Source organism: Argopecten irradians, chromosome 5, assembly GCF_041381155.1.
Source record: "Argopecten irradians isolate NY chromosome 5, Ai_NY, whole genome shotgun sequence".
In the NCBI taxonomy this organism is placed as follows: Eukaryota; Metazoa; Mollusca; class Bivalvia; order Pectinida; family Pectinidae; genus Argopecten; species Argopecten irradians.
This window is the reverse complement of record NC_091138.1, coordinates 32,354,717-32,378,420: the sequence shown is the minus strand read 5'-3', so window position 1 is coordinate 32,378,420 and position 23,704 is coordinate 32,354,717. Positions and strand designations below refer to the sequence as shown.

Genomic DNA, 23,704 nt, shown 5'->3' with positions numbered 1-23,704 from the left:
ACAACAGTGTAAAATCTTTTACCTTAGCATATATTTACTGCGATTTGGTATCCATGGTAACAATGTTGTTGTCTAGGCGTTACTTCCTTGTAGGATATCGGGTATATGTTTCACCTCTAGATCTGTAATACATAACACATCTATATAAGGACTGTGAACCGGATCTGATGTCTGTGTCTCTCCTACTCAACTGGTGACAATTCTGTTTTTAGGAACTTCCATTGTATTTGGATCTCATGTTCTCTAGCAATCTGAAATTTCCTGAAGAAATATGTTAGAGTTAGTTTATTTTATATCGATTGCCAAACAAGTTATACAATTTATGCAAATCACTTCGGATGTCAGTGTGCAAGGGGTCTTAGAGTCAGTGAGAGGAAATTGGAGTGCCCTGGAAAAAATCCACCGTCACCAGCAGGTGACCCCTAACCTTTTTGACGGATGTGCAGGGGATCGAACCCAGTCAACTTAACCACTACACCACCCAATCACCCAAGGAGTTAGACTTAAACCTGCCTTAGCGACCATCTTTGTGTAAAGACTACCTGCTTATTAAGACAATTTTCTTAGGGTCCAAAATAGTGATTGTCCTATAGCTTTCTGTTGTTTGATCTAGTTGTACCTTCAGATGTCGAACCTGATTCATCAATTTAAAACTTCAACAGGAACTTAAAGGTGTCGTTTATTTTTTATGCAAATGGGGATGGATTGTAAATTGATTTCAGCAGGTGTTTGTTTCAGGTGGTTATATTCTATATCCTGTTGTTACACCAAACAGCTTCTGGGCAAACTACCTATCACTGGGGAGAGATTGGATCTCTTTACGCTGCCTTGAAATTGGAGGCATGTACAGTTAACTCATGACCTTCTTTTTTCCTGGTGTTTCTGGGGTTTTTTCCATATGAAAACTGGGGTATCTTGCCTTACACTTCATTAAAAATCATCTAAAGTCAGTACACAAATGGTATGGTGCAGGAAGGTATTGTCCTTCAGGGGATATATATATATATGTATATATACCAAGAAAAAAGTACGTGTCCATGTAGAGTTGAATATATAAAAAATAAAAGTCAACGACTTTCCTCTTGTACATTCAACATTTCATGATGGCTCTTCAGGAGAAATGGTGAATGTACAAGAGGAAAGTCGTTGACTTTTATTTTTTATGTGTATAAATTCTGAAGAGCTCCCTTGAATGGGGCGAAAGCGCTCACTAGTCAGTCGTTATTGTTTTTTAGCCCACCATCATCAGATGGTGGGCTATTCAAATCGCCTTTCGTCCGTGGTCCGTCGTCCGTCCGTCCTTCCGTCCGTCCGTCCGTCCGTCCGTCCGTTAACAATTATTGTTACCGCTATTTCTCTAAAAGTACTGAAGGGATCTTTCTCAAATTTCATATGTAGGTTCCCCTAGGACCCTAGTTGTGCATATTGTATTTTGGGACTGATCGGTCAACAAGATGGCCGCCAGGCAGCCATCTTGGATTTTGATAGTTAAAGTTTGTTACCGCTATTTCTCAGAAAGTACTGAAGGGATCTTTCTCAAATTTCATATGTAGGTTCCCCTAGGACCCTAGTTGTGTATATTGCATTTTGGGACTGATCGGTCAACAAGATGGCCGACCAGCCGCCATCTTGGATTTTGATTGTTAAAGTTTGTTACGGCTAATTCTCAGAAAGTACTGAAGGGATCTTTCTCAAATTTCATATGTAGGTTCCCCTAGGACCCTAGTAGTGCATATTGCATTTTGGGACTGATTGGTCAACAAGATGGCCGCCAGGTAGCCATCTTGGATTTTGATAGTTAAAGTTTGTTACCGCTATTTCTCAGAAAGCACTGAAGGGTTTGTTCTCAAATTTCATATGTAGGTTCCCCTAGGACCCTAGTAGTGCATATTGCATTTTGGGACTGATCAGTCAACAAGATGGCCGCCAGGTAGCCATCTTGGATTTTGATAGTTAAAGTTTGTTACCGCTATTTCTCAAAAAGCACTAAAGGGATCTTTCTCAAATTTCATATGTAGGTTCCCCTAGGACCCCAGTTGTGCATATTGCATTTTTGGACTGATCGGTCAACAAGATGGCCGCCAGGTAGCCATCTTGGATTTTGATAGTTAAAGTTTGTTACCGCTATTTCTCAGAAAGCACTGAAGGGATCTTTCTCAAATTTCATATGTAGGTTCCCCTAGGACCCCAGTTGTGCATATTGCATTTTTGGACTGATCGGTCAACAAGATGGCCGCCAGGTAGCCATCTTGGATTTTGATAGTTAAAGTTTGTTTCCGCTATTTCTCAGAAAGCACTGAAGGGATCTTTCTCAAATTTCATATGTAGGTTCCCCTAGGACCCCAGTTGTGCATATTGCATTTTGGGACTGATCGGTCAACAAGATGGCCGACCGGTGGCCATCTTGGATATTGATAGTTAAAGTTTGTTACCGCTATTTCTCAGAAAGTATTGAAGGGATTGTTCTCAAATTTCATATGTAGGTTCCTCTAGGACCCTAGTTCTGCATAATACATTTAAGGACTGATCGGTCAACAAGATGGCCGATCGGTGGCCATCTTGGATTTTGATAGTTAAAGTTTGTTACGGCTATTTCTCAGAAAGTATTGAAGGGATCTTTCTCAAATTTCATATGTAGGTTCCCCTAGGACCCCAGTTGTACATATTGCATTTTGGGACCGCTATTTCTCAGAAAGCACTGAAGGGATCTTTCTCAAATTTCATATGTAGGTTCCCCTAGGACCCCAGTTGTGCATATTGCATTTTGGGACTGATCGGTCAACAAGATGGCCGACCGGTGGCCATCTTGGATTTTGATAGTTAAAGTTTGTTACCGCTATTTCTCAGAAAGTATTGAAGGGATTGTTCTCAAATATCATATGTAGGTTCCTCTAGGACCCTAGTTCTGCCTATTGCATTTTGCGACCACCATCTTGGATTTTGAAGGTTTAAAGTTTGAAAAGCAGAAAAAAGAATTGTAAGTTTGAAAAGCAGAGAAAAGATCCCTCTTTCATTTGTCAGACATAGATCAATCTTTGGTGGGCGCCAAGATCCCTCTGGGATCTCTTGTTTTTCTTATATATATATATATAGGATGGTCTAGACAATAACTGCTTCAGACACCAGACACTGAAATATATAGGTCATATATCTCTATTGGTATACAGGGGTATGTGTGCACCAAAGAACTATCATACAGCATATCAAATAGCATACACAATGGAGCATGTACATGGACAAACTCACGTAGCTCATGCCTAGGAAATACAAGGATGTCTGCAGATAGAACCCATAACCAGAACACATGTCTGCAGATTGAAGACAAACATACAGAACACATGTCTATAGATGGAACACACAAATCTACAGAACACTTGTCTGTAGTTGGAACACACAGATCTACAGAACATATGTCTATAGATGGAACACACAAATCACAGAACACATGTCTGTAGTTGGAACACACAAACCTATAGAACACATGTCTATAGATGGGACACACAAACCTACAGAACACATGTCTATACATGGTACACACAAACCTATAGAACACATGTCTATAGATGGAACACACAAACTTACAGAACACATGTCTATAGATGGAACACACAATTCTACAGAACACTTGTCTGTAAATGAAACACACAGCCTAGTAGCCAGAACACCTATCTATACTGTACAACGGGGAATAATGGACCAGTATTATGAGACTAAGAATTATTGATACACATTTATTATAAACAAAGGATATGGACTTGTTTACATGATACTGATCATGCCCTGTCCTATCCTTTGTTATCACTTTCCATCCGGGTTTTAAGGCAGAGAAATTTATATCTTTTCTAGTTTTACCTTTCTCACGTAATGTTAGGATGCCTCCAGTATATTGACATGACCTTTTATGCAATCTGTAAAAGTAGAGACCATGTATACAGAGGTGACTGACTTAGAACAGCTCCTAGAGATCAATGACCTTCAATCATTGACCTTAAGTTATTGACAGGTGTTTCTGTATCTGTTGGTACAGTAGCTGATTTCCAGCGGGTTCGTTATGTTTACACCTGTACAGGTGTTCAGCTTATATACATTGTCAGAGTTTGTATAACTATTAACTCATCCATCCCCGAAGACACATTTGAACTCTTCTAAAACTAAAACTGGAACAGTTCAATGTAGAATTTCAGAGGTAAATGAGTTAAGAACTGTTAGAAAGGTTAGATGCAGACATAAAATTTTTGAAGTTACTGTTCATGTATAGCTAGTTATTTTTGCAGGATTTTTTTACACACAATTTCACATGACATTGCTATGACCTTGAGATTGAGTCATATATATCCTGAAAGCCTAGTCCTGATCACAATTCATTTAAAACAACTAATTTCAAACCTGATAAAAATATTTTTTTGTCTTTTAAGTTTCAGTTATTGTTTGCTGTGGTTATTTTAACCCACATAACTATCCCACTATACACTATTATATATAAAAATTGTGAAAAACTTTCTGATATAAACTAGTGATGTATGCTAATTATGTCACTGTGTAGCATGGTGTAAAATTCATATGATCCACCCTTATATATATATATAAGTAAAAAAGAACCATGTCCATGTGATGGTTTCCATATACATAAAAAGAAAACACAACTATAAAACAGTTTTTTCCTCCCACATAACTATCCCACTATACACTATTATATTATAGGAAAAAACTGTTTTATAGCCAACTATACACTATTATATTATAGGAAAAAACTGTTTTATAGTTGTGTTTTCTTTTTATGTATATATATATATATATATAGTAATGGTATACATAAAAGGCAGTTAAGTAACAAAAATGGCAATTAGCTAACAAATTGAAAATTACAATTCAAAGGATGTATAAAAAGGAAACAATTTCTCAGTTTCCCCTGCCATGCATATTACATATTCAATGATATGATTTTGTTATTACAGGAGGTAGAAACCGACCAGTTTTACAACTTCTTCCTCCCAGAGCTGAAGAGGGACGGGTACGATGGTATCTTCTCCGCCAAGTCTCGAGCAAGGACCATGACAGAGTCGGAAAGAAAATATGTAGATGGTTGTGCAATATTTTATAGGACATCAAAGTAAGTCTTTTATTGATTTACTGGAACAAGGTTTTATATCACTGCTTTGTATAGTGAACAAAAAAATAGATTCATACACAGCAGTGATTCAGCATTGGTACAATGTACTGAGATATAACAGAAATGCTGTGTGTTAGATCATATGGTACATTCAGTGTTCAGTGATGGGAAATGGCATTGTAAATGAAATATTTAATATTTACAGTAAAATATTTATAATGAACACACTTACATTGAATTCATGTTTATAATGTTGTCAATGTCATTCCCCATCAAGGTCCCTATATTTTCAAACTTCTGAGATCTGAAAAACAATAAATCAAATTTGCATGACCTTATGTGTGATGATCTAGGCTTAACTCACAGTATCTTTGACGTAAATGTTTGAGAGAAGTGTGCCCTAATTATATCAAGGTGATTCCTGTTACTAAAAATAACCCATGTTACTTTTTGTGCTTCAGATTCTCGCTATTAAAAGAACACCTGGTGGAGTTTAACCAGGTAGCCATGGCTAATGCTGAGGGTTCTGATGACATGCTCAACAGAGTGATGACAAAGGACAATATAGGTCTGGCAGCAATGCTGGAGACAAAGGAGGGTGTTTTTGAAAATGGTGAGTGATATCATGGGTGGTGATCTGATGTGGCATTAGATTAAATATTATATAAAGATATTGGTCCTGGTTTGGTCTGCAGCAGAAAAGAAATCCAAGGATCTACTGCAACAGAGGGATTTGGTATATCAGAGGGGTGTGGGAGTCTTGTGGGGTGGGGATGATCAGTAGAGAGGGAGAGGGGAGGGATTTAAGTAATTATCAGGGATGGGATGGTTCAATAAAGAACACAGGGTTCATCAAAGGTTTAACGGGGTTGGTACTGTCCGAGGGTTAGGGGCATAAAGGAGTTAAGGTCAAGTGATGAAATTGTTTTAAATTATTGAATTGGAATGTGTTTGAAAGATGTCTGTTCATGGATTAAAGATGATACTTATCCTATTGTTTCTAAGGATTATATGGGATATTGATCTCAGTATTAAATTATAGGTGCACCAGCTGAGAACTTTGTCCGTCAACAAATAATGGTAGCAACAGCACACATCCATTGGGACCCCGAGTTCTGTGATGTCAAACTCATACAGACCATGATGCTCATGTGGGAACTCAAGCATATCATCGAAGAAAGTATTCGCAGCTTCCGACCAGGGTCCTCTACCCCGGACATTAACTCCATACCGCTCATTTTATGTGGTGATTTAAACTCTCTTCCAGACTCAGGTAAGCAATTCACCTTCGACCAGATATCTTACCTAATTTTCATCAATTTCTAAATTCATTGGTTTCCTACATAAGGATACCTTAGTTTGTAGTGTTAAACTACAGTAGGATTCATGGATGTGCTTTCAATTTCAGGTGTTTTGGAGTTTCTGAACTCAGGAAAGGTATCTAGAAACCATGTAGACTTTAAGGAAAGGGGATACGATGACTGTCTACAACGTATTAATGTCTCAACAGAAAAAGACTTCCTGCTTCATGATTTCCGTCTTGGTCGTGCTTACGACAATGATATCATGCCTTTCACTAATTATACGTAAGGGAATCTTTATTCTATTACAATATCTTACTATAGTTTGTAGAGTTCATTGAAAATATTGTCAAAATTATTATTCTGATAATAGGTATCATAGAATAATTTAAAAAATAAGCATTCTTAAAATCTGTGTCATTAAAATGGATGTAAAAATAAGTACCTAGTTTATATCTATATCAACTTAATGAAGGGTCATGTAAACTTGAGCTCCGATGAAATTATTTCCTGGGTAAAAAACTTTGTTAAAACACAATGTGCATTATAAATCAACAATGAAAAAAAAAAATGGGGAAAAAAAAATTTAAAATCTGATTCAGCAGATGTATTATGTATACTGGAGTGTTGCGTTATCTGATTCTGTTCAGCATATATATGTGTAGTTTAGAATGTCCCATGAACCTATTTAATGTTTAATAGCATTAAGATTAGGTGTATTTTAGAGTGTAGCATTACATGATAAATAACTCAGGATGTCTTTTGTTACAGATTTGACTTCAAGGGTATCATAGACTACATCTTTTATTCCCGTGACCACTTGAACCTGCTGGGACTGCTCGGGCCCCTGGATGCCGACTGGTTCCAACAGAACAAAGTCGTCGGCTGTCCTCACCCCCATGTGCCCTCAGATCATTTCCCTCTCCTGGTGGAGTACGAGATGCCAGTGCCACGCTTAGACGGTTCTCGTCCAGCGAACACATCTAATACACCTGTCAAGAACAGATAGTGCCTGGCACACACTCATTTCATCAGGAGACATGTTCATGTCACATGGTTTATGTTTACAGTCTCTTTTTAAATCTTGTTTGTGTTAGAAATCATTGAACCTTTGTAGAAATTAACTTTGAGATATATAATGTTGATTATGGCAGAGTTTCAGATTTTTACTGTTATTTTTATTGTATATGAGGGTTTTTCAGCCATTTTTATTGCTGTCATATCATGAATACGACAACTATGTGAATGAATTTTTTATATACACATTTTTTTAATGAAATGCAAGCAAGGTGCACAACCCATTTGACAGAACAAAAAATAAGGGAGACAATTTATGTGCTACGTATTAGTTTGCATAATTTATTGCAACCTATTTATTTTGCCATGTTTTCTTCTGGAGCATGACGAGGGGAGAAGCATAATACATTAAAGCCAGGGATTAAGCTTTCACAGCTTTCACATTGTCCAAAATCTATTTTCATACAACTGGGTAATAAATGGCAGTGTTTACGGTGTCTGTGACCTTATTTCAGTGGTATTGGTGAAAATAGTTCAATTGAACTTCTTTTTTTTTAGTGTTTTTGGATTTTCTTTATGAGAGATTGGCACACTGAATTTACTTGCATGATATGGCATCATCTATGAAAGTGCCACCATGAAGAATAGTGGCCTCATATACAGTGGTGGCATCATGTACAACTATGGCATTGGCACACTTTCTGTGAAAGCGTCATACTACATAGTGTGTGTCTGAAGCACCATATAGAGTATTGACATAAACTCTGTATATCTGGCACAATGTAAATGTGTGGTACCATGTATGCCCAGAAACTGTACATCTGTGGCAATATGTATAAGTGTGGCACCATGTAGGCCTGGAAACTGTACATCTGTGGCAATATGTACAAGTGTGGCACCATGTAGGCCTGGAAACTGTACATCTGTGGCAATATGTACAAGTGCGGCACCATGTAGGCCTAAAAACTGTACATCTGTGGCAATATGTACAAGTGTGGCACCATGTAGGCCTGGAAACTACATCTGTGGCAATATGTACAAGTGTGGCACCATGTAGGGCTGGAAACTGTACATCTGTGGCAATATGTACAAGTGTGGCACCATGTAGGCCTAAAAACTGTACATCTGTGGCAAGATGTACAAGTGTGGCACCATGTAGGCCTGGAAACTGTACATCTGTGGCAATATGTACAAGTGCGGCACCATGTAGGCCTAAAAACTGTACATCTGTGGCAATATGTACAAGTGTGGCACCATGTAGGCCTGGAAACTACATCTGTGGCAATATGTACAAGTGTGGCACCATGTAGGGCTGGAAACTGTACATCTGTGGCAATATGTACAAGTGTGGCACCATGTAGGCCTAAAAACTGTACATCTGTGGCAATATGTACAAGTGTGGCACCATGTAGGCCTGGAAACTGTACATCTGTGGCAATATGTACAAGTGTGGCACCATGTAGGCCTTGAAACTGTACATCTGTGGCAATATGTATAAGTGTGGCACCATGTAGGCGTTGAAACTGTACATCTGTGGCAATATGTATGCCCAGAAACTGTACATCTATGACACTATGTACAAGTGTGGCACTATGTTAGTCTAGAAACTGTACATCTGTGGCATTAGTTACAAGTGTGCTACCAATGTCCATTTATTCCTAGAACGTGTATCTTTGGCACCATGTATGCATGCAAACTGTATATCTAGGTTGGAAACCAATCTCTTAATGGTTAATTACATTTACATGAAAACATACATGTTACAAAATTTACCTGAAATAAGTTCTTATGAGTATTAGATGTTATATAGAGGATTTGAAATTGAAATATTTGGCCACTGCTGTTTTAGGTATATCATATCCCATTTCATAAGAGGGAGGGGGCACTAGTTCATTATGTTAACACTGGTCCAGCTTAGTTATGGATACCCACAATATTAATGGTCAGTAATATATAAATATTAGCATTTTAATAATATGGTCTTTTTACAAAGGTATACATTATCAACTATTTAAAGTGAAATATTCTTCCCATCAGTATATACTTCGGATGAACTTTTAAATTCTTCAAAATGAGCAAATGCATGAAGAGTTATTTTTTCACTGGAGGGATACTTAATATGGTGTTGATAAAAATTGTTAATTAAAATAAGTGTGTGTAGTTAAGTTATAGTCGTTAGGCGTATCCTTTTCTGTAAAAACAAGACACAGCACTTTTTAATTCCCTACACGAACTCTGTTTTTAAAAGAATTATTCTTTGTTTAAAAATCTGCCCAACTTCGTGTTTACTTCATTTTCGATTTGCGTTGGTTTGGATTAATTTTTGGCTTTGTTGGTAAATATGCAAAATTTAAATTTCACAGTCCATTTATAATTTGATTTGAATGATAGTTGCGAAGTTTTGTAAACAAATAATTATTAGTATTTATAGAAATCTATGCAGAACTATAGTTGTCAAATTAGGCTGTGGACATGATAAAGGGTCCCAAGCCTTAGCTAGGGTCATGTCTTTTGTGGAATTAGAGACATGTTTTTTCCAGGACTAGGTACATGTGTCCCTTTACAAGGAGCATGTGTCCCATCTCTGGACAAGTATCATTTTGTCCCTATACCAAACCAGGGATGTGTCCCTACCTTGGGCTTTGGACGTATTTTTTTTTTTTTTTGTCACAATCATCTGTCAGACCATTTATACATTTAAAGAAATAAAAAAATATTGATTCAAGTGCAGCTTTAAAGTCCTGAAAATGGCCACATATCTTACCCTTCTTCTCCCTACACATAAGTTGTAGTGTATGTTGACCTCATTATGCCGAATGAGGCCCTGGTGACGGTATTGGCCTTATTATAATGTATTATATTACGAAGGAGTAAATTCTTTGAGTGAACAAATAAGTTTTTAAAGTGGTAGTTGTCTTAAGAGGTTTCACTTGAAGAAAATAATAATTGTATATTATTTAGATCCTCCACTGTTTGTTATATGTGGTCAAACTTTATGGAATCTTTATGTAAGATAATCATGTGATTTTTTTTTCAGAAATTTGACTACATTATTTTTACCCCTATTATATAGTCCACATACCAAAATTGGGAGGACTTGGTTTGAGATATTGTGTATAGCGTTAGTTACTTGTCTATACACCTATATGATGTGTTTTGTCGGACACCATATGTATGGTATAATTTCGTCCGTTCAGCCACTGGTTTGGTTGTACAACGGACATTCTCCCATATTATGGTTTCTTACCTTTATGATCTGATTGATGTGCTACCATGTTTTAATATTGTCTGTAAACGTTTGGTTTGTTTTAACTGTACAGTACAACCCACCTCTCAGCTTGTTCAGTGGGGACTGGCGTAGGGTACAAATCTGCTAAAGACCTGGTTGAGAGCATTATTTTACCAGAATATTTTTTGTATCAGTTTTTGTTACTTACTATTTTGATTATGGGTAGACATTCCTGATTTCCTAAGAGATACTGTATTCACCGTAATTACCATCCTCATACCTTTGTCTGGAGAATTTGAAATAAGCTTTCCTATTTAACAGTTCTAGAATTGCACCCAGTTTCATGAACATTCCTTGAATTTAAGAAATCCCTTAACTTGAATTTCTCCATAGAAAAGCATTACAGATTTTAAGGTAGGCTCCTTACCAAAAGATTTTTCCTTAACTTCAGTAATGCTTTCATGTGGAGAATTTTAAGTTAATTACGATCCATGTCTTACATCTTGTTTAATGTAAAACACATCCTCTGATAATGTTATATAAGGTACCCTGGGTGGTAGTTAGAATGAATACAGCATGATCTATCTAGGCAATTTATTTTAATTGTAATCATGTGCCATCTTTTCTCTTTGAACATTAAGTTTCATTGAAAATAATTACTTGGTAATTTGTGTTTGCTTTAATTTGAAGAAAATATTGATACAATAATGTCCGTGTATTCTGACGGCCTAACAAAACATCAGTGTTGTTATGGGAACAATTGTTGGACACAACATGACGTCATGTCTCAATACTGAAACAATATTGGCAGTTTCAGGTCTGTCTTGAACACATGACGTCATGTACCAATACATTTTGGGAATAAAAAAGATAGTGTTAGGATACTGTCAATACATTTGTATTCTCATATCTGTGTTGGCAGTGCTTGCCACAACATGATGTCATGTCTCAATACTGATACAACAATAGCAGTGTTGTGTCTGTCTTTGACTCAACATGATGTCATGTGCAAATACAAGCACAACATTGACAGTGTTGTGTCTGTATTGGACACATCATGTCGTCATGTGCAAATACAGACTCAAGATTGGATACAACATGTTGTCATGTGCTAAACATGTCGTCATGTGCAAATACAGACACAACATGTCGTCATGTGCAAATACAGACACAAGATTGCCAGTGTCTGTGTTGGACACATGTTGTCATTACAACATTGGTACATGTAGTTTTGAGTTGTATACCACAGCTATAGAAAACTGTCAGGTACAACATATTTTGTGTATATGGTGCACAGTGATATTGGATGTACTGGAAACATCAACATTCCCGTCACGGCAGGACAAATCTCTGGCAAAAATACTCTCTAGCCTCGCGTGCAGTTAGGTTTATGTGTCTTCTGTGGAAATCTCAAGGATAGAAAAATAAAACTAATAAAAGCTGAGTATTGTATCTCCTTTGTTTTCTTATTTGTACACGAGTCTGTGACATGCTAAGTGATTGTACTGTGTACTGTTCATGTATACTTTTGTGTTTTGGAGGTTTGATATAACTTCACAGAGAGAAATATTTGTGGTTAGCAGACGTAGAAATAGGGACAAAAATATAAAAACAAAATTTGTTTTTTGAAATTCGTTGTTTCACAGCAACCATGACAACAACAAAATTTTCGATCTACACAAAGAACATTTCGTGCTATACTCATACAGTACCTTATGTGTAACATTTTCGTTTAACACAACAGTTTTAATTGTACATAGAATTCCTTCTCTTAGCACAATAGATTGTTTCTGAAAATATGATTAAAGATGGAATATATCTTTCACCAACTAGTTTATACTTGTATAATGAAATCTGCAATATTCCTCAACCATTCAGTAACGATTATTTCATTGGCAATGAATGGAGATAAATACTCCATGTGGTAGGGTTAATTGACTGATATGTGAAGAGGAGCTTTCTGTCCTGAAGCCTCAAAACATGAGGTTACATACACTTAGCAGAGGATTGTTATCTCCGATTGAAACAATCTAATCATGTTTCAGCTTTGAGAACTAGCTATACTGTAGAGAATCAAGTCAGACAGCAGTTTTAAGAATTAGAAGTGGCAGGAAATTTGTGTGAAACCACCTAGTAACAAGGACTGGTAAGGTTAATATAAATCTCCAATCTTATCAAGGGACATTCAGAGCTTTACCAGGACGTAAGTAAAGGGAAATAACTCTTTCAAAGATTCAAAAGTCTTTAAAGAATCGGAACTAGCAGTGCTCTTCTGTACAGCACATTTTAACACACTCCTGCTACTCTTGCTAAGTTAGAAAATGGGAGAACATTATGGTAAGAGCCAAGATAAAATCTAACTTACCGATAAAGCATTTGAAAGTTTGAATAAATTGTTCTGAAAAAGTCTGAAAATGCTTACAACTGCTATCACATTCCTATTAATATCGTATGACAGATGGGACATGATATTAAGCAGATTCTGTTACAATGGTTTGTGTATATGATACATGATGAAAAAATTAAGCAAGGTATCATTTGCACCAATTTGATTTAAACCTGATCTTCATTGACACTAGTTTTACTGGATTTAATCATATTGCACTGATTGAGAAGATAAATGAACAGTACCATATTAAACCATAACATTTCACTGAGGGAGGACTTAGCTGTAAGGACTCCTATCTGTACATTGTATTTTAATTCAACAACTAGACGATCCTGGAGATTATTCCTGGTTGATAGTTGTTTTCTAACTAGTACAAGTCACAACCAAGCAACCCTGTTTGTATAATTTCCTGTGTCAATTTATAACAAATAATGACTGCTATGTTAACATTGGCATGAGTTTTAGCTCCATGGGATTAAATGTTTATATCCAAGTTTTTCATTAATTAAGCAACAACAAACTGCTTTCAGTTTGTTATAATGGGAGGATGAATCCCGATTTCACGACAAATTAATGCTAGCACTTCATGTTGAATTGCCAACTGAATTCAGTTCAATTATTATAATTACATTTGAAAACTTAGCAATAAAATCTCAAAAGAGATTTTGTATCTGTGATGAATAATCAATTGATTATTGTAATGGACAGAACAGCTATTTCAGCAGCCATCATCCATAATCTGGCATGACAGTTGTGGTGTCAATGTAAGCAATGTCTTAACATAGTAGTATTCCAATGAAATTATCATGAAACCAGTTAGTTTCAAAGAATAACCAGTAAATTAAAGGATCAAATACTACAGGTGACACCACAGCAGGCTATTTTGCAGCTAATCTAAAAACAACAAACAAAAAGAAGTCTTTTAAAAAATTTATTTAAATGACATTCCTTCCAATATCTTTACAAGATGTTTATTTTATTGCTAGCACAGTAAATCATGGTGGATAAATTACTAATTTTGGAATACATTGTAGTTGATTAATTACACAATAAAAAAGCAATACAGTGTAACCTGTCAAAACCGTCCCTCATCTAATCTGGATACCTTTCTATATAGACATTTTCCTTCTTGATTATAGTAATTAAAACCTGTACAATGTGGAAACCTCTCTATATCTCTCAAATATGCAGGACCCCATGATATGCAGTTTAGACAAGTTATAGTGTATTTGATTTTGAAAGCTCCAAGTAAGGCACTTCTCCTGGCCTACACCGTGGCTGGTGACCTTGACCCCAAGGTGTAACCCTTGACCTCAAGATGGAACCACCTAGGTACCAACACCATAGGGCAAGTTTATGTCAAACACTGGTAACTATTTAAACAAGAACGTAATAGTCTTAACTCATTCACCCCTGGAGACATATTTGACTAACCTTAATCAAAGACTAGAACAGTCCATTATGAAATTTCAGGGGTGGATGAGTTAATTTGAATAAAGTCACAAGACCTTTTGCCTATACTTGAGACTAACATAATTTTGATGCAGGTTTAAAAGAGCTCAATGATGGCTGTTAACAAAACAACATAAAAACCGTATATGTAATCAAAGTTGATACATAAATTCATAAAACAACATTTCTAATAAGTTAATGTAAATCGATTACAATTTAGGTAACACGAGACATTAATACATTGTAAGGTATCTTAAGCATTTAATAATATTTTTCATTGAAATATGAATAAAGTTGGGTGTTCATCAGAAAAAAAGAAAATTGGTCTGTGGGAAATCACATTCTTTCACCAGCGTTTATTACCAGCTTTCTTTTGTGGCTATTAAATTTTGCGATTTCCATTTCAAAACAAGTTCATTAAGATTAACATTTGCGGACTAAAAAATTGAAAGGAAATTCCTATCAACATAAATGATTTAAATGTTAATTTGCACAGAGGAAATTTAGGGAATTTACTTAGATTGTGAAATTCGTGAACGTTAATTGCACACGTACGGTAAGTACAGTATACTCTGTATCAGATTAATGCATTCTGTACACTGCCATTCACCTTGTGGCTGATATTGTTCAATTCTACACCTGAGTTTGACGTAAACTGGCCCATAGTGCTGAAGTGGCCAGGACTGATTCGGACAATACCAAACAAACAACACTTCTATCAAGTAATAAGCAGAAATATAAATATTATGTGCCTGTTATAAAAAATATTCCAGAGATTTACTAGTATACAAATGTAGTACAAAATACACAAGAGACAAAATACTGAAGAAAAAGCATTGTGATCAATTCCAATTTAAACACAGTGTAAAGTAACATACATGATTATAATAAATAGGTTCTGATAAACAAAAAAAATTTGATCAGTTTGCATAAAATAAAAAGGTGTAAGAGATTCTGAACTAGTACTCACAGATTCTAGAAAATGGAGAGTTTTAATTAAATAAGCGATATACCTAAAACCTGATATTTGATCAATTCATTAAAGATTTCGGTCATAAAGTTGATGATAAAGTTGTGGTAAAATAAATCTTATCATTTCAGATATGTTGACAAAAAAAATAGCTATAATACATAATGTACTAGTCAATGTAAATAAAAATGAAAAGAAACAAAAATGTACATCAATACTCCCTTGTTAATAATCCAAATGTAAAAACATTAAATCTCATTGTCTGTGAAGATGAACACTATTGCCCCAGTAAGGAGCTTAAACACGGACATCATTAAGGCACAAAGCCAGGTCCACATTGCCATATAAAATCAGGGGTTGATACTAGCTGTGGTCTTATGCCCGGAGACCACCACAATATTGGAAGGACACCAAATATTAATAAGTTCTAATATATCTGATCAATGCATTGTAGACACTTTTGGCCTTAGATTTATAATGAAAACATAAACATTTCACAAATCAGTTTGAAATTGTGAAATTATTAACAATCAACATTCTGTGCTAAAATATGGCTGTACTAATTGTATTTTCTGTATGTTAGGCCAAATAAAAAAAATAGTTGTGTGTCCACTTTCATCTCCCCTGTGAAAATAGGCAGGGATTTTTTTTTAATTTTGAAAATATTTTTACATAGTTAATAGAGCAGAAATTCTTAATTTAACAGTGCTTGTCAAGAAATGTCAATAAAAACTTTAGGGTAGGCACAACAAACAAGGGCAGGTAGGGAAAGCGGAAACACAACATTTTTTGAAATTTTGCATTATTAGAAAAGCAATTAGTACAAATGCATCAGTGTTAAATAATCTTAACAAAATCAATTTTGCGCTTATTAAAATCTGATTGCACCAACTTTACTATGTTTACAGTAAATTCAAAGATTTTGTGTTGAAACTTCATAAAAAGAAAATAAGTCCTGTTTATTTCAAACTCATTCATCCCTGAAGACACATTTAGGCTCTTCTTAATCAAAGACAAGACCAGTCCATTATGAAATTTCAGGGGTGAATGAGTTGGTAGAAAGATGGACCACTTGATATTAAGAAGGACCACTAGAAATCATTCTGTGGTGGTCCTGCTGGGCATGTAATAAAATCAGTTAGTATCAACCCCTGGAATGAAAAATGCAATCTACAGGGTAACTTGCATGACACACACATGTACCGATGGACTTTACTGAATATCTAGATATTTTTCACTTCTTGATCTAGTGATGAAATAGCAATTCCAACACCTGTTCTGACTAGAAACATAGAAGTAATCATTAATAAAATATTTAGAGGTTTTAAAATGATAAAATTTCAGTAAAAAATACCCTAGAGACCTGATAAATGACCTGAATGGAGAGGATGTAAATATCTTATTGCTATGATACCATGTCACCACAGATAAAACATTTAACAATTTGGATTCCACAGATGTAAACACATTCAATAATATTACTACAAACCTATATACCGATTTGAAAAAAACATGGAATAAGATTATAATTCAAAATTTGAATTTTTTTTTACTTTTAAACCTGAAATGTTCATTTTTAACAATTTTTTTTATAATCTTTATGGAATTAATTTGCTGTTAAGATTGTTATAACTATGTATTTGATGAATAAGTGATTTGAAAGCCAATTCATAATAGAATTTACACATAAATACTTCACATTACACATGTAAATGCGTTTCATTTTCTCGTCCAAACACGTTTTACATAGCGTTTATAAAATTATGTGCTACAAATGATTTGGTTTCACCAACTACGAGACATAACATTTAATAACGAACTTTCACAACTTCCAATCATGAAAAAGCAGAATAATAATAATGTGCAAAAGAGCGCACTCGCATCCCTTAACAATTTTAAATTTTACATTGTTTTGTGCATTATACATGTATACATATTAAAAAAAAAAACCATCATGTGTCTTGGGTAATTTGGAAAGGATAAATAAAGGCTACCAATGGTTGGTATTTAAATTACAAACACAATCTATCTTAGCAACATCGTATGTATATACCATACCAACTGTCACACTTTCTCACAAAACCAGAGGCCACTCACTACAGACATAGCACTAAAACGGGACACAATCCACACATGTTGAACACACATGCAAAGGAATGCAATGTGAAAAGATATATTAATCAATGAGTTCAGAGTTCAAGGATCTCCTGCTGATCCGCCACACACACCACCGCTCCATCGTCTATAGGGTTCATAATGTTATCTTCAAGGTCCTCCTGGATATCGTCAAACCTGTATAAAACCAAGTTCACAAATTTGTTCTATGGGACTAAAACCTGGTGCAAGTTTGACATTACATCTTCAAAAGTTCAGAACTCATGACCAAGATTAGAACTAGAATGGTCGCCCCGGAGCCCAACTTATACCCCTTCCCTGCCCCAAACCCTCTATCAATTCCGCAAACATGTCAATGATTTAAGATTTTTAAAATAAAACAAAAACAAAATGCTGGACGATCAATTTAAATAAAGTTGTATAAGGATAAATGTGGGGTATAATTATATAATAAGAAATTGAATTCGGTTGAAGTATACCGTATTTTCCGGACAATAAGTCGCACCTGTGTACAAGCCGCAGAGGCCTTTTTTACGATTTTTTCAGGTTTTGTACACGCATAAGACGCACCGTTACATAAGCCGCAACCAAAAGTTAGGCCCATGCACCCACGCAACCCTCTGTGTATACGATCGATCTCTAATGAAGTACGGTAATGCTTATCAATCGATTAGAATCACGAAAACTGTCTGTAAACTTGTTCTGTAAATGTATAACAAATAAAACTCACAATGATGTAAATATCTTTAGCAAAATTGATTTGGTCATGTTTCTATTCGTTGTTTACTCTGCCATTACGTAAGACTTCTTGTGTGTAAACAAACATGGCGGCCGTACGAATTCACGCTTACTCTCTCATATTTCAACATGCCGGTTAAAATACTTTCTTCAGTATGCATACGATTTTATTTTATATCTATTTTGATATATTTCGCGTATTAATTATATTGATGTGTAAAGGATTACTGTATTATCAAGACTTGCATCATTAACCTAAAATTGACTTCGTTTAGAGTGTTCTCTGTCAACTTGCCATCCCATGATGCAATTCACCGAAGCCTTATTTTTGTAAACTTCCGGATATGATTTCGTGGTGTTTGCCGCTATAGAGATCGATTAAATGATTTTAATATCACTGTGCGATGTTTGCACTCGTAATAATGTTCTAAATTACATGTGATTTACGTGTGTGAACTCGATTGCTGATTATTTCATTGATATCACGGCGACAGGATTCCGGGAAATTCCCCTGTTGACCGACATATGTGTAACACGTGTGCAAGTTCGAGTTCATGCTTACTCTCGCTCATATTTCAGTACGCCGGTAATACTTTCTTCAGTATGCATAAGAATTTCTTTCTTGATATATTTTGTGTATTAAATGTATCTTTGTGTAAAGAGTTACTGTATCAATCGACTTCGTTTAGAGTGTTCTTCCACTGTTTGTCAACTACAGTAGATATCCCATGATGCATTTCACCGAAGCCTTATTTTTGTAAACTTCCGGATTATGACCTCGTGGTGTTTGCCGCTGCAGAGATCGATTAAATGATGTTTTGTACGACTGTTTGATGCTTTTTAACATCGCTATAATGTTTTATATTACATGTAATTCACACGTATAAACTTGACTGCCGATTATTTCATTGAAATCACAGCGACAGGATTCTTAGAAATACACATGTTGACCGTGTGTAACACGTGTGCAAGTTATATTTAGCAGTCATTCAGAAGATTGTTTTTTCCCTTTTTGCGGACATTTCTTTCACTCACATAATATTCAAATAATATATTTAACTTATTGTTTGATATTTGATGGTTTTTGACGTTTTAGTTATTATTTTCTTGGTAACAATCCTGCAGCAAATCGATAGCGAAATCAGTCCGCCATTGTGTTGTGACTGTAAACAACCACGCTTCAGTCGGCCGATTTTCCATGAATTAAACAATTTTACGATTGAACATGTATCTGGTACGTTATTATTTTTATCTTTATTATATTTTCATCACATATTTTATCGTTTAAACACTTTTACAGTGATTTGTTCGATGTATAACTTTACAAAACTGGCGAGTAAAACTTACGATTTTCACATGTGAATCACGACGTAATAATGCAAAAACATCGTCAGATTTTGGTTTTCGTCCACAGATAAGTCGCACTGGTGTATATGCCGCACTCCCGATTTTCAGGGAAAAAAGTAGCGGCTTATATTCCGGAAAATACGGTATACATTTCAATATATTTCCATTTTTCTCTGTATCATGTATAAGAAATACTATTATTTACTGGTGAAAGGTAGCTTAATGTCGGTAGAACAGTTATCATATAATAAGAGTACAGACAGCCTTACCTATCATATGTTGTTTCCTGTGGCAGTTTTTGATGCGTGTCTTCATTCGTACTGCCAAACGTTTTTATTACATAAAATATAGCACACATTATCAGCATTACACCTACAACAAAACAAAAAATGTAAAATCCACTATATGGTGTTAACCTGACTGGTTAGTAGAAATGTGAAATCCCTTCAACTAGCATTTGTGGATTGACAATTTTGTCTTTTACACTTAAATTATTTGATTAATTTCGATATTAATTTTTACATCAATACTTGTCTAGAATGATCAGTTTCTATGATATATATAGACTTGGGATCTATCTATTCAGAGATGTAGCCTTTTGTTCTAAAAATAGACTGATGGGAATTACCCATTTTTCTATAAATAGATTAGGAGGATGTAGCCTTTGGTTCTATAAAATAATAGCCTGTTGTGATTTACCTGATATAATAGCTAACCAGGCATCATTAGGTTCTATAAAACAAGGTGCAGCTAACACCAAATAGAATACTCCTTTCTTCCAATTGTCCAGCCACAAAACACATGCCCACACTTTAAGACAACAAGACACCGATTCTTCATCGTCATCACTGCAGAAAAAATAAGTTTGATTAAAGGTATCATATTTAAAATATTTTGAGTTATATATATAACTTAACACGAATTGCTCATTCTGGTATCAGCTCATAAATCATTATAGTCTTCAATATGTCTCTACAGTTAGCCAGCTATAGGTACAGTCAAATCTTGGTCACAGTAAACACTACAAGCTTATGACATTTTGAAATAAATGTTGAGACAAACCCAATACTTTGACTATAAAGTGTGTCTTTGCTTTATATGAGTTCAAGTAAACAAGGTATTATTTCAAGATTCTACTATTTATCATATGCATTTATATTGTATATATACATTATTCACATTAGCACATGACATTTCTTTTACCGGCAGTAATTCTACATTTTCACTTTACATTTTGACAATTTCCTTAGTTTTATTTCCTGTCAATCCTGGCCTCTTTTTTCAAACCATGCCTTAGTGATAATACATTTTGACAAGATAAGTCTATCAAAAACATATGACTTACCTTTTACATATTTTCACACAAAAATCAATGAAAAACACAACCTCTAGAAGAGTTACAATCACAGCTTCAACTCTGAAATAGGAAAAAAACTCAGATATAAACAAGATACATACAAATATAGAAATTGTCTTAAAATGTTAATCTTTAGTCCTATTGAGGACCACCAGATGAATACTGAATATTATTGATAATTGGTTCAATGGTTGATTGATTGGGCTTTACATGCTATTATAACAGCCTGGGTCAATTAACAAAGGCTGTCCCTGTATGCAATGTGTTGCATGTGTGAATGATTTGAGAGTTGTGATATATTTATGTTGAGTCTCTTAGGAATAGTGAAACTCTTGCATTGCCCTTTTTGTAGCGCTAAAAGCATGCTGCCAAAGATACCAAAGTTAAGCACAACCCATGCCATCTGTATTCACATTTGTACCAATAACTGGCAAAATAGTCATCCCACTCCATAAACGCTGATCTATAGACAATATATATGGTATGTATAGATGTTAAGTCTACAAGACAGGTCAACAGTCAACATTAACCAAGACCTACCATCTGGTATATCTACTTTCAAAGTAAATCGTATTAGGATGATATAGAATATGTTTGGCGCTTTGTAATTCATCCTGTGACTTTACAACCCATTTCTTTTCCTTTTGACACTGCTGTTTTACTCCCCTTGACCCGCCTGGCTTTAATTTTTTTCCATTGGTCTCTAGATCTAGTGCACATAGCTGTATTAGATATTTTTTTTAATTTTTACTTATTGATTTGACTGAAATATTACGTTTTTTAGTACTGTGAGTAACCAATCTGTAACTGCTTTTCACAGATCCTTTGAATCTACATGTTTAAATTACATGAGGGTCTCAAACGTTAACCCTCACAAATATCTATAATGTCGACCTGTTTCTAGAAATTGTGTATGCCACCCAAAGGTTCAACAGATATTTGGGTTGCTGGTTTATTTCAAAATTTTGTGTTTATCCACACATGGATTGATTATTGTTAAAGATGCTCCATCGGCGACAGAGCATAAATGATATTCTTCATTTGAACAATAATTGGTGTTTAATCGTGTATATATATGCCTAATTAAAACAAAAAATGATATGAAATAATTTATTTCACCTTTGGTGCATGTGCATTCATTACTTCATTCTTATAGGATATAGTGTTACGGAATTTTTTCGGGATGCAATTAATTATTTTACATATTTTGAACTTGAATTAAAATTAGAAGCTCAAACTTTTTAACGGTAGTAATGGTGTAAAGTAAGTAACTTTTGTAACTGAAGAAAAATACTAAATCGTCTTCTCCTGTTTTTGATAGTGAAAAAATACCATTTGTCAGCGGTGGAGCATCTTTAATATATTGTTTTTTGGGGTTCACTTCTCACTGTTTATTGCAGTTGCTATATATCAGTAATTTTATACTTACAAGAGAATGAATCCTACATATCTACCATAGAATGCTTCTTCCACACTAATCCCCCATAATGCTGCAAGAAAAAATTAACAAAAAATCATTCTTTTGCACAAACATGTCTTGTAAAATGTAAATTTATACAAATTAAAACTGAGTAATTCTGAGTTTGAAGATTATTGGTCAGTAACTGGAAAGATTGGCAAAACAATCAAGATAATGTCTTGAACATATTTAATATTTACCAGTATCATATTATCACAAAATTAAATCATAATGTAAATATGGCTTTCCTGGTTGATTTCCAACCTGATTATTTGTTTGATTTACTAAATTTGTCATCATACATCACGATATTGATGAGCTATCTTTAATCAATCTACATTTGTAAGCCTATTTTAAGTATTTTCACCATTACTGTACATGTTAATGTCCAAGTGGACAAAAAATTAATACACAGAAGTTTAATCCTAGAAGTAATGAAGTTACTTGAATGAAAATAAATATGTTAGTATGCATAGATAATCTACACAGACTCCCAAAGTAACAACATTGTAACACTCAAATGGGGCCAAATATGATCAAAGGACATAAACTTGTTGAATGTTATGAAAGTTTTTAATCAGTTTGTAATAATTTTAAATGTCATATATTTTTGTACAAAACTCTTTTCAATGATTAAAGATATCCAAATACACTGCAAGTATGTCTGACTGTAAGCTTAGATAATTTCGTGTGTTTGTACATGTTCTATGCGACAAAAGCATGTCCTGTCTCTTTCACGGTTCAGTGAACCTTTGTTTTCATTGTCACTGAAGTCAAACACGAATTTTATAATATTATGAGAGAAAATAGGCTTGGTATGTAATATAATTTCAACAGTAAAACACGTTTGTAGGACAACAAGGTCTATGACCGTCAAACGTAAACAAATCCTCACTTGGCTCGGAGCCAACCATGAGCAGAAAAGTGGCGTGATAACCACACCATATAAACATGTCCGTCACATGTTTTCAGACATTCAATACTTCGTGCTAAACATGACTTACCAATAGCTGTTATTATTCCCCATAGCCTACACAGCCAATTGTAGAATTCCCAAAGACAATATGTACATTTACCGTCTCGATTTCCCATAACCGTAAAAAATAAAGTTTTACAACATTACATTCGCGCCCAACAACAAACATCGTGTTGCGAACGGATCCATTCGTAACCTCTCTAATTTTGGAAGATGTTTTTCTTGTGTTTAAATTTGGATTGTT

General features: G+C 34.9%; 2 protein-coding genes across 3 annotated transcripts in view; one reads left to right on the top strand and one right to left on the bottom strand.

Annotated features, from left to right (window-relative positions):
• Positions 1-12,109, top strand: part of LOC138323563 (CCR4-NOT transcription complex subunit 6-like) — a 53,848-nt gene extending 41,739 nt beyond the window's left edge. For both annotated transcript variants that reach the window (XM_069268251.1, XM_069268250.1), the window contains 5 exons: positions 4,956-5,110; positions 5,572-5,723; positions 6,153-6,383; positions 6,519-6,696; positions 7,183-12,109. In XM_069268251.1, the coding sequence (XP_069124352.1) occupies positions 4,956-5,110; positions 5,572-5,723; positions 6,153-6,383; positions 6,519-6,696; positions 7,183-7,420 (954 nt within the window). In that variant the 3' untranslated portion in view covers positions 7,421-12,109. The remainder of the gene's footprint in view (positions 1-4,955; positions 5,111-5,571; positions 5,724-6,152; positions 6,384-6,518; positions 6,697-7,182) is intronic.
• Positions 12,110-13,963: 1,854 nt separating this feature from the next.
• Positions 13,964-23,651, bottom strand: LOC138323562 (uncharacterized). The gene is made up of 6 exons (XM_069268249.1): positions 23,489-23,651; positions 22,455-22,515; positions 21,014-21,085; positions 20,368-20,516; positions 19,938-20,040; positions 13,964-17,760 (listed from the first exon to the last, which is right to left on the bottom strand). Exons 1-6 carry the CDS (start codon positions 23,574-23,576, stop codon positions 17,658-17,660), a joined length of 576 nt encoding a protein of 191 aa, XP_069124350.1. The 5' UTR covers positions 23,577-23,651; the 3' UTR covers positions 13,964-17,657.
• Between the last annotated feature and the right edge of the window lie 53 nt (positions 23,652-23,704).

What these genes read in the sequence shown, in the direction of transcription:
- LOC138323562 (XM_069268249.1), bottom strand. Translation starts at nt 23,576, where the DNA reads ATGGGAAATCGAGACGGTAAATGTACATATTGTCTTTGGGAATTCTAC. An exon ending in TGTGTGAAAATATGTAAAAG is followed by an intron (nt 20,517 to 21,013) that starts GTAAGTCATATG and finishes TTTTTTCTGCAG; the next exon opens with TGATGACGATGAAGAATCGG. An exon ending in CTGGTTAGCTATTATATCAG is followed by an intron (nt 20,041 to 20,367) that starts GTAAATCACAAC and finishes GTTTTGTTGTAG; the next exon opens with GTGTAATGCTGATAATGTGT.